This window comes from Moschus berezovskii, chromosome 1, assembly GCF_049115385.1.
Source record: "Moschus berezovskii isolate FMDL1 chromosome 1, NW_MosBer_1.0, whole genome shotgun sequence".
In the NCBI taxonomy this organism is placed as follows: domain Eukaryota; kingdom Metazoa; phylum Chordata; class Mammalia; order Artiodactyla; family Moschidae; genus Moschus; species Moschus berezovskii.
In genome coordinates, this window is record NC_142460.1 from 109,659,351 (window position 1) to 109,671,819 (window position 12,469).

General features: G+C 41.8%; 1 protein-coding gene across 3 annotated transcripts in view; it reads right to left on the minus strand.

Moving 5' to 3' along the window:
* Positions 1 to 431: 431 nt before the first annotated feature.
* The window catches only part of USP13 (ubiquitin specific peptidase 13), a 137,879-nt gene continuing 125,841 nt past the window's right edge, over positions 432 to 12,469 (minus strand). For 2 of the 3 annotated variants that reach the window (XM_088838877.1, XM_088838881.1), the window contains exons 20-21: positions 7,030 to 7,114; positions 432 to 5,445 (exon numbers count right to left, since the gene is read on the minus strand). In XM_088838877.1, the coding sequence (XP_088695003.1) occupies positions 5,352 to 5,445; positions 7,030 to 7,114 (179 nt within the window). In that variant the 3' untranslated portion in view covers positions 432 to 5,351. Of the gene's footprint in view, positions 5,446 to 5,479; positions 6,530 to 7,029; positions 7,115 to 12,469 lie in introns of those variants that run through there. The other variant, XM_088838878.1, reaches the window with a different exon arrangement.

A 12,469-nucleotide genomic window follows, 5' to 3' on the forward strand; every position in this document is an offset into this window, starting at 1 on the left:
AAGCCACTAAACTTGTGGTAATTTGTCACAGCAGCAATAGGAAACTCATACAGCCTAGAAATATTGTCATAAAAATGCTGAAATCTCTTGATTCAGCTAGTGCTGATTCTGCTTATACCTACATTAAGGAAGACATTAGCAAACTGAGAAGCAGGGAACCTCAGAAAGGTCTTAACTGATTCCAGTATTCAGCCTGGCACTCAGTAGAGAAGAGAACACAGACTCCCCCCACCCTGACCTTCCCTCCTTAACCATCACCAGTGTTCCACTATTGGTGGGGACCCAGCATCCCCAGTGCCCACACAAAGAAACCCTAAAAAGAAATAAAATTAGTTACCTGTTCCACTCATGGATAAGAACCTGCAAAAGGCAATATCAGTTCACCTGGCAGTTTTACAAAAGAAAAAAAAGAGCCACAAAGGGACCTCAGATTGTGAGAATAGCTTTTAATTTTGAAAGAAGTGAAGCAATAAATCATCCATCTCTCTTTCCATCACAGGCAAATAGTCTCCCAAAACATTTGAGATATTTCAAACAACAACTGTGACTAGTGCAAAATAAACACCAACTCTTTTCAGGAACCAACCGAGCAGATGGGTGCAGGCCACAGGCTCAGCCTCCGTGGAGGCCAGGAGGAGCGGCCAGATTTACACATTTATTTCAACATGCCCAGCTCTGAACAGATGAAAACAATACCTGGGGAGGGGAAACCACAAGAGAATGTTGCCCAAAGTGAAACAAATCTGCCGAACACCCTCACGTGGCTAATATCCTTGGCACTTCGAAGATGCTTTAAAAAGAAACACAAAGTCAGCAGCTTTTAGGCAAAACTGAAGGAACAGGGTTTGGGCTCATGTGTTCCTGGTTTTCATTGGGGTCTTCTAGGAGAATCCCATGGACGGAGGAGCCTGGTAGGCTACAGTCCCTGGGGTCACTAAAAGTTGGACACGACCGAGCGACTTCACTTTCACTTTTCACTTTCATGCATTGGAGAAGGAAATGGCAACCTACTCCAGTATTCTTGCCTGGAGAATCCCAGGGACGGGGGAGCCTGTTGGGCTGCCGTCTATGGGGTGGCACAGAGTCGGACACAACTGACGCGACGCAGCAGCAGCAGCATACACGTATATTGGTTCTTAGGTAGAAAAATCTGCTCTCTAGAAGGCATTCTGTACCTCACAGTGCTCCCAACTCCAGTGAAAATGTTTGGCTGCTTCTCTATGGATGCTTTGTAGAATTACCTTCCGTGCCTACGTGATCTCCACTACCTCCCCCACACTACCTGACCTAGAGGAGCACTGTCCAACAGAAGTACAACACGTGTCTAATTTCATTCTTTTTTGGTAGCCACATTAAAAAACGATTAAAAGGAAGTGAAGTTATCAATACCTTGATATGTCTAAAATGCTGTCATTTTAGCACATAGTATAAAATATTGATGCAATATTTTGCATTCTTTCTGGTATTAAGCCTTCCAAATCTGGTATGCATTTTCTGTCTACAGCACCACATTTCCAGTCATGAGCCACACGTGGCCATGGACAACTGTGCCGAATCCCATGGGTCTACAGAATCATAGCACAAACTCTTTCAGGATGATCTGAGTAGGGAATCTCTGCGGCACTGCCTGGGCGATCTTATACACCAACTTAAGGGTACAGAAACTTGTTCTGTAACCTAGAATTTTTGATCTTAGGTAAAGCATAGAATCACAATTTATCTAACCCTGTCCCCCCATCCCGCTCCCAACACAAGCCATCTCCCCACACGGATGATGTGATGGAGCAACCGTGATGCCTACCAGATGAAAAGACATCGTTTCTGTGGTAGAAAAACTTACTTGAGGATCACAGCTATAACTGAATTAGAATAAGATAATATTCCATAAAGGTTACAGAGTTAGCTGAAGGTAGTTCTGATGTTTTTCCGGGCAAGATGTGCTGTAAAGCAGATTTTTCATCTTTGAGGAAGAAGGTAAAGGTAACAAAATACCAACTGGGAAGTGGAGAGAAAAAAAAAGGGGGGGATAATTGAAAGTAATTACCCAAGAAACTGGGACTGAAAGTTGGGGTGGGGACACTAAAAATGAGACAAGTTCAAAAGTGGGGTGTGTGAGCTATTAACCAGAGACGTAACATCTAACCTCTATGTGCCCTCGCATCTCACATGTCTGACCATAGTAGCAACTGTAGGAAAATAGAATTGAATGTTAGGGCAGAAAGGGACTCCTGAGCTTATCTGGTCTAATCCACTCATTTTAAGGAAAAAGGCCCGGGGAGATAAAGCAACTCAGCCCCATTTCACAAGCAGAGTGAGCCTACAAATCCAGGTGCTCTAACTATAGATTGCAGGTAAGGCTCCAGCCAGTTCAGGTCAAAGGAACAGATGATGTTGGGAGGAACAGGTTACTTCCTACAGCCCACAGTGAGCACAGGGGAATGGCAGGCACATTCTCTTGTAGGTGGGAGAAAACAAGTCAATTCAAAATATTAAAGCAATGTTGACATAAAATGGCATTCATATGGGACTCTTCCTAATAGTTCTGTTTGCATACTTTTTCTCCCCTCGTAAAAAGAATCCCAATATGAATTAAACTGGATTTCTGATGAGTTATGTGGGCATTTAGATCAACTAACAAAGCAAGAACCTTGATACGCTGTACGTTTCAAGACACATTCATCAGGATTTTACACAGATGGGCATCAAAAGATATTTACAGGAAGAAAGTGCTCTCTTTCACATACACACACACACACAGTGAGAATTTCACAATTACACCACCACCTAAGACAGAAGACTCCTAACAGGTTGATGACCAGTTGACAAAATACATTATTCCAGTTTTCGGTCATAAATCATCTCACTTACATACATGTATAAAATTAAGCAGTATATTCCAGACTCTGATTCCAGGGAAGCCTGCCTTGAACTTATTAAGATATACATATTAATACATTTATAAGCATGAAAAAAGACTGATATTTGCTCCAGTTTTCTCCAACTCACAATCTGAAATAAAGAAGAACACATATACAAAACTTTGCCTTGTATAAATAGCCCTTTGTTTTGTGAGGCAGAAAAAAAAGGTAGCCATATTCCACTTAATTATGATGTGTTTAGGTATCAAAAGGGCTGAATTTCTTTTTCTACTTAATGAATTAAATAATGTGTAGCCTAAAATCGTATATACTGGCTTGAAACCATTCATTCTGCAAAGTTTTATTATAAAATTTCTTAATTTGTTCAGAATACACATGCTATTTTTGTCCACATTTCAATCCAAAGCCCCAATCACCCTCCCACCCCCCAGGAAAGGCCTTCACTTTGTAACTGCAGTCAAATTAAGTTATTTTCATGTGTGTTTCACGTGTGTTCATTATTCTATGATCCTCAGCCTTAAGGAGACTGGATTTTGTAAGGCTGATTAGTGTGGGGGTTTCCGGGAGAGTCAGGGATTTATGTCACCGAGTGGGGCTACTTTAGGATATCTGAGATAATGTGAAAAGGTGACCCCAGTGGGCGGTTGAGTAGAGAGTTACTGCACCATGAGCTCCCTCCCTCTGCCAATCTCATTTGTTCCCAAACTGAAGAAACATCAGGAGAGAAGAGAAGCACACTCTACTAGCCACACTGGCCCCACCCCGCCTGCTGCTCTTCAGAGGGTCAGCGCATCAGATCTCACCACATTCTCAAAGTGCACCCGGGAAGGAAGGGCAGAGTCATCACACCGTTGTGTAGAGAAGGGATGTGAGACACGGGGGGATGAGGGGACTTGCCCAGCCATGGGCAGCACCCAGGTCCCTGGGCCACAGTCTAACGGATCTCCTATGAGAAAGGCCCCCATCATAACCAGAATCCTGACTGTTCATAACACACATCTCATAATTCAGTTTCTGCATTCACAGAATTGTGAAATTTTGTGCTGTATTTCACCCCATTAGTTCTACTTTATTTTCCTACAGTTTCCAGAAAGATGCTTTCTAACCAACCAAATGCATGTTAAGCAGACAGCAGTAAGTCCTTTTTTATTTGACTGCACAATCTGAAATAGAAACTCCAGAGACCCTAGCATTCAGTATAGAGCAGTAGAAAAATTAGAGACTGCCGTTCAAAATTAGAGACTTTTTCATCACATCTGAAACTGATCAAATCCCAGGCCGCAACTAAAATCCTGAAATGCCAAAATGGAAACAATGGTCTTTCATAGCATCATAGAAAGTTTCTTTGCATCTGAAACCCTTAAACTGCTGACGATCACACTATTGGTCATGGCAGAGAAGCAGTGGAGGCAAGTCAGGAGGTGATTAGCCAAGGGCAGAGATGAAATTCTGCCCCAGAAAACACAGACATGGAGGCAAGCGATGAGCTGGGGGATGAGAAAATTATGGACAAATTTGGGACACTTAGCACGATTCCAGGGAGTTGTCATGTGTTATGGTAAGAAGAGATCAGCTATTTTAACTAACAACACACGCGCCTATGCCTTAGCAGAAAGGGCTGCTGAGAAACAGAATTCATCTACTTTTGGCAGAGAAAACACTGTGCTGCTGGGGGCATCTGCGTTCATACCACCAAACGTCACAAGTCCAAGTGAATTCTAGACAGCACTGCAAGGGGCAACAGTACTTCTAATGCCGGAAAACCTAAGTGGGGAACTATTTTTTTTTTTTTAACTGTTCCTGAGATATAGTTTCTTTAAAATATTTACTTGCTTTTTCCAACTATTTTAACCTTGAAAAACCAACCCGCCACAGCTTTTCTAGTTGACTCCAAAGGTTTCACACTCTCACACACATTCATACAATTGTATTATGCATTTTGATATGACTAAATTAAAAATATCTTTCATTGCTGATGTTCTAATCGACTATACACAGAGAGATCAGAAGTTTTTGTGTGTCATGAAAAAAATTATGTCACAAATAGAGCTCAGCCCAGTTACTGATTTTCGATATGAAACAAAAATGGGCTTTTTGTTTATGGTGGGTGAGGCTACACAACTGGCCCTATTGGTTTCTCTGGGGACTCCCAAAGCAAAACACAGGGGTCTGGTGGCACTTCCTGTTTTCAATGTGCTAGTGGAAGATTCCCCCACCAGGAATATGAATACTTTTTAAAAATCATCTTCTTCTTAAACATTTATAAAAAGAAAAACTATCTACAGTAGTGTATCATCACTAATAGAAATTTCCTCCCAATTCTATTTTAGAAGGTGTCAAATGATGTTCTTTAAATAAACTATAAATACCCCATGTATTCCCTCATGTCTGGCTGTCCCAACCTCTTTTTTTTTTTTTTTGGCAAATTAAAAAGGCGTACGGCTTCTTCTTGCCAATTTGTACATTTGAGGTTTAGCTTGGTATCCTGCGGTAAAAGTACATGTAGCCCAGGTCTTTAGGGGGCCTTTCTGAGGCACAAACTTTGTGGTCATTGTAGATCACCCATCTGAAAACAAAAGACAGAAGCGAGTGATGGATTTAAGTCAGTTCTAGGAAACTGCAGAAGAAAGTTACTGCACCATACTTAAAATAATCAAGATGTTTTAGGATAAACCAAATTCAAGTCTATTGCATAAAAGGAAACAGAATGCTGGCGGGAAACTACACTGCTTTTTTATTTTCAAATTCAATCAAAAAGTAATTCCTAAAGGAGCCTCCAAACATTTCCATTTGTAGACGTCCCTAGATGGCCTCAGAAATTCAGTCAAAGACATATGTGTCTATTTCAGTCATAAATAGACATGCAGTGAACAATTATACAACCATTAAAATGTCTTCAAATGATATTTGGTAGAGTTAGAAAATAATATAATATGAAGTAGGGGAAAGCAGATTACAAAATTATAGTTACTGTGTATGAACTTCAAGCTTTTAGAAAAGTTGTAAATACATACATATGCGTGTATACAGACAAAAACATACCCTCTTCCCATTGAAAACAGTAAAACAGAAATGTATCAAAATAGAGACTATGGTTCTCTCTCTGCTTCCAGACAACATAGTCTTCATATGGTTTTGTATCTTACAAATTCCTTATGATGAAATTCACTGCTTTTTCTATTCTAATTAAGCTATTTTTCTTAAGAAATATATTTTTAAAAGAGTTGTCATGCTTGGTAATAAAATGAATTCACTATAAATTAAGTTCCTGTGCTCAACTATTTTACAAATCAAGTTGAGAAGCCAAGACTTAAATGACACATGGAAAAGGACCACAGTGGATTTCTGATTGGAGAACAGTCATTCCTGCAGCAAGAGGTCAGCATTCTACCAGGAGAGGTCAAGGTTATGTGATTCTTCAGTGTCTATGTGGCCAAGCGCTGCCTTAAGCAGAGCTGACCCACAGGACAGGCCACTCAGTGGGAGTTCAAGGAAGGGAAACCAGGGGAGCCTTGGGGGGTCCAGTCCAGGAAGAAGACTCTGAGGATAGCAGCGGCCTGACACCCCACAGCTGTCTCATTCCCAGCTCACCACGCCCCTCACAATTCTTGAAGCCAAGGCTACAACAGGGTGAACACTAGGTGTTAGAGCTGCCAGACAGAACACAGGATACCCAGTCAAATTTAAGTATCATATAAGCAACAAATACTTTTTTAATATAAGGATGTCCCATGTAATAATTGAGACACATTTATACTAAAAAGTTATTCATCATCTGAAATTCAAACATAGTAGGGCACCCTGGTTTTCTGGCTTTGCTTCATTTTGTTGGCTAAATCTGGCGATCCTGCAGAAGTTCCAAATGCAGACTCGCATTCTGCTGCGGGAAGTGTCTTGACTCTGGGAGGTCCCCGTGCTATGACAGTGAACAGTGGCTCTCAGCACCAGCTCTGACACAGCTGCAAAAGCCAAGCTGTTCAGCCTCTCTGAGCTTCAGTGCCTTGATGTATCAAATGGCTTTGAGAGTCTATCCCTACAAGACCACTGTGAGAACCAAATGCGATGACACATGAGACACCTAGTGGAGGGCCTGGCACACAGCAGGTGCTCAATAAAACAGGGATCATTTTACCTTCTTAAAAAGACTCACCTTCCTTCCTTTTTAATGTGACAAACGTAGTGGCCACTCATTGTAGACGTTCCCATGTGACTGATGAACGCAAATAATTCATACACTATGGGAGAGGAAACAACTCAGTTACTAGGCGGCATTTCTAGAAATAAATACCACTTCTGTTCAGAATTTAATGCCAAGGAGAATGGAATCCAGCAACTGTTCAGACTTAAAGACAAAATCTATTTAGTTGCTAGGCTGAGAACACACACACACACCCGCAACGTGACAGTAACTTCAACCTGCAAATCATAACAAAACAGGACACAGTAGAGCTGACAGTAAGCGCCTAGCTGAAAAGGGATTAAAAATCCCACAGCCCAGCCCAGTCTGGTGGGTCTAAAAGGGTGGTCCTGGCTCCAACACCTCCAAGCAGCATGAGGGTGCAGAAGTTGTTTCGCCTCTCAGAACTCCTTTCTTCATAGAAATGCAAAATCTACCCACTTTACAAGGCTCTATGAGGCTTAAATGAGCAATTCAGACTAAAATATCACAGAAATGTCAGGATTCAGAGGAAGAAAGCAGATAGCTGTTATCATTTATAGACAGGGATAATGCTCAGAATATCCATCCTGTGATTTCTGACTTGCTCATGATGATAAACCAAATGGGACCAAAATTCAGGCTTCACGCTTTCTGAACAAGGAGATATGTAGTCTCTTGGAGCCTGAGATGGACATTTATTCTCTAACAAATACCTCCTGCCATCTAGCACAGATGCTGTGCCAAATCCACAGTGAACGAATTTCAGCTCATGCTCCCCTGGTCAATCTGAGGCCTACACAACACCTTCACGACACAAAGTGCGTGTACAAACTGGCACTCATGCATCTCCGCAAACTGCTATAGACTACGATGGGACAGGCACAGAAGCTGAGTGAGTGTTTATAATAGTTTGAGAGTAATATTCATGTCTGTTGAATCTAATAAGGAACAAAATGGGCTTGCATATTTGTTTTCTTGGTACTCGATTTTTGTTGTATTTGACAAGGGTGTTGGTTCTGGACAACCCTTTCCTTGCTGCTCCCTCTTTCAGCCTTTCTCTCCCTGCTGTTCACCAGGACCAATCCATGCATTCAGCTATGGATCCTCGGTCAGTACACTACATATTGCAGACCTCCTCTCTGCAAATGTTTTCACCCAGGAAATGACTTTCTTTTGGTTGTCCAGATGCCTGACTTCTCTTCTTCCGGACTTTCAAACACTGATGACCTGGGCCTCTGACCTCAGGCCTTTCTTCCTTCTATCTTCACACCTACCCCCACATTCTCTCCCTCCCTCCCTTTTCAACTCCATTCCCACCACCACCCTCCCTCTCCAAGTGTCTCATGGCATTAACTGGAATTATGTTCTTCATTTCTGGAATGTTCACCGCTTATATATAGAACCACAATTGAATTTTGTATATTGGCCTGTTTCCTGCAATCTTGATGAAGTCATTTATTTGTTCTAATAGTTTTTAAAGTAAATTTCTTAGAATTTTCTATATACATGCGTGCTAAATTGCTTCAGTCGTTTCTGACTCTTTGCAACCCTATGGGCTATAACCGGTCAGGCTCCCCTGTCCATGGGATTCTGCAGGCAAGAGTACTGGAGTGAGTTGCCATGCCCTCCTCCAGGGGATCTTCCAGACCCAAGCATCGAAACTGAGCCTCTTAGGTCTCCTGCATTGGCAGGCAGGTTCTTTACCACTAGCACCACCTGGGAAGCCCTTCTATATACAAGACCAAGTCATTTGCAAACAGAAATAGTTTTATTTCTTTCTTGCCTATCTGGATGTCTTTTATTTCTTTTTCTTGCTTAACTGCCATGGCTAGAACCTCTTGCACAATGTTAAACAGAAATGGCAAGAGGGGACATCCTTGTCTGTTCCTGCTCTCAGAGGAAAAGCATTTAGTCTTTTACCATGAAGCGTGATATGGGCTGTGGGGTTTAGGTGATTGAAAGTTGCTCAGTCGTATCCGACTCTTTGAGACCCCATGGACTATTCAGTCCATAGAATTCTCCAGGGCAGAATACTGAAGTGGGTAGCCTTTCCCTTCTCCAGGGGATCTTCCCAAGCCAGGGATCAAACCCAGGTCTCCCTCATTGCAGGCGGATTCTTTACCAGCTGAGCTACCAGGGATGTGGATAGATGCCCTTTATCAGGTTGAGAAAGTTCCCTTGTCGAGCATTCTCTCCTCCCACCATTTCCTTCAAAATATATACAGAATCGACTACTACTTACCACCTCCACTAGTAACCCCCAATCCAAGTTACCAGCATCTCCTGTCTGAATTAGTACAATAGACTCCACTCCTACGAGGGCTCCCTGCTTCCCCCCTTACCCCCTAGTGATTCTCAGTATGGCTTCAAAGCTCGCTCTTACACTGACCCATGACAGCCCCCAACCTCCTCCCACTCTCCTGCTCACTCCACTCCAGCTCCTCCAGCCTCCTGGCTACTCCTCAAACATGCACCAGCTACTCCTCTCACAGACAGAGAGGCCTTCAAGCCCCACACCTATTGTTCCCTCAACCTGGAACTCTTCTTTCAGATGCCACATGATCCACTCCTCACTTCACAGAGGTCTCGGATCAAATGTCATCTCAGAGAGGCCTTCCTTATAAATAGCGACTCCTCCCCTCCTTCCACCCACCCTCATCCCAGCCTTTCTTTACTGTTGTCCATGGAGCTCAAAATAACACCATATCACATATTTATGTGTGCATTTGTTCACTATCTCCTTTTATCCCAGGCTACGTCCTCCATAAGGACAATAAGTTTGTTTTGTTGGTCGGATTTTTTATTATTATTATAAAATTACCAAATATTTATTTCACATGTCTATTTTGTTTACTGGAATATTCCAAGCACAGAAAACAGTACAGAGCATGCAGTAGGCATGTCTTCCTTCACCCCATGTCCTGATTGGTTTTTATATCTTTTCATATTGTATATATTTTAATAAACCACCTATAAAAGTATAAATTGGAGTATAAATTAGTGATATTTAAGAAGAAATTAATCAGAGAGGATTGCCTTTCCCATCATCAACTAAGTTTCTGTTGTTAGCTATCACATTAACTGACAACTCCTCCCCTCCAACAAACCAAAAGCAAAAAAGAAACCACAGGTATGAAACAGAAAACAGACAAGAACAGTTATGAATGATAATCATTTTGCCTGGCACTTAGACAAGAGACCTTGTCTGCCATCCCCAGGGTTCCCTGTCACTAAGAACCCACATCACCTGGTAAACAAGAGAGTATGAGCTGAAACTTTTTCATGTTCCTTGACCCTGATTGGTTTTTAAAGCTCTTTTGGAATAATTTTATATCAAACTCTAAGCAAGGTGAAAAGAGAGCCTGCAGAATGGGAGAAAATAATAGCAAATGAAGCAACTGATAAAGGATTAATCTCCAAATTATACAGGCAGCTCCTGCAGCTCAATTCCAGAAAACTAAGTGGCCCAATCAAAAAATGGGCCAAAGAACTAGACATTTCTCCAAAGAAGACATAAAGATGGCTAACAAACACATGAAAAAATGCTCAACATCCCTCATAATCAGAGAAACGCAAATCAAAACCACAGTGAGGTACCATTTCACACCAGTCAGAATGGCTTCTATCCAAAAGTCTACATGCAATAAATGCTGGAGAGGGTGTGGAGAAAAGGGAACCCTCTTACACTGTTGGTGGGAATGCAAACTAATACAGCCACTATGGAGAACAGTGTGGAGATTCCTCAAAAAACTGGAAAAAGAACTGCCATATGATCCAGCAATCGCACTCCTGGGCACCGAGGAAACCAGAATTGAAAGAGACACATGTACTCCAATGTTCATTGCAGCACTGTTTATAATAGCCAGGACATGGAAGCAACCTAGATGTCCATCTGCAGATGAATGGATAAGAAAGCTTTGGTACATATACACAATGGAGTATTTTTCAGCCATGAAAAAGAATGCATTTGAATCAGTTTTAATGAGGTGGATGAAATTGGAGCCAATTATACAGAGTGAAGTAAGCCAGAAAGAAAAACATCAATACAGTATACTAACGCATATATATGGAATTTAGAAAGATGGTAACCTGAACCCTGTATACGAGACTGCAAAAGAGACATAGGCATATAGAACAATCTTTGGGACTCTGTGGGAGAGGGTGAAGGTGGGATGATTGGGGAGAACGGCATTGTAGCATGTATATTATCATAAGTGACCAGTCCAGGTTCGACGCATGATACAGGATGCTTGGGGCTGGTGCACGGGGATGACATGGAGGGAGGATATGGGGAGGAAGGAGGTGGGAGGGGGGTTCGGGAGGGAGAGCACATGTACACCCGGGGCAGATTCATGTCAATGTATGGCAAAACCAACCAATATATTAATGTAAGGTAATTTGCCTCCGATAAAATAAATTTAAAAAAAATAAATCTTTGGTTTGAGAGATTTGGGGCTGATCTCCCACTAGGTGGCTACCTCTTAGAATCTTCATGAAATAAAGAACATGATCCTTCACAAGGAACTGACCTTCCCTCACAAGGAAGTGACCCCCACAAAGTGTGAGAGTCACTCAGTCCAGTTGTATCTGACCCTTTGTGACCCCATGGACTATAGCCTGCCAGGATTCTCTGTCCATAGAATTCTCCAGGTAAGAATACTTGAGTGGGTAGCCATTCCCTTCTTCAGGGGATCTTCCCAACCCAGGGATCGAACCCAGGTCTCCCACATTGCAGGTGGATTCTTTACCATCTGAGCCACTGGGGAAGCCCCAAAACAACACCTTAAAATAATTGAACCAAATATTTAATGAGCATTTCCCAATAAACCAGGGTCATTTCAGTGAAATGTTGCTCAGATACCAACAACCCAGCACGTTAACAAAACAGACAGGCATAGAGAAAAGAACAAATCCATACACTCCAATACAGCCAAACATGTCTTTAAGCCCCCAAAAGACATTTTCCCCTCTTTAGTTAAAAGCAATTAATTCACATGTATACTCAAAATCATAAAAACAAAGAAAAAAGATTAGCATAAATCTTGGTCCTATAATTAAAATTAACTGTGTTTATCAATAGAAGCAACCACTCCATGCATTATTCAAGGCCTCCTGTTAGGAACCAATAGCAAAAGAGAGTCTCAATAAATTTGAAAAAATTCAACAGTTAATAAATCTCAATTTATATCTGTTTCCAAACAGAACATCAAGGTGAATAAACCATACACTGAAGCCACTGCTGGTTCTTCTGCCAGCTGCCAGAGATCTCCCTCCAAAAAACAGCATTATCACACTCTCAGAAAATATAGAGACCCCTTTTTATGAAGCTAGAAAAGGCATTTTAAAGCAAGGTAAATCATTTTAAAAATGCTGACTTTCAAGACTTCCCTGGTGGTCCAGTGGCTAAGACACCATGCTCCCAATGCAGCAG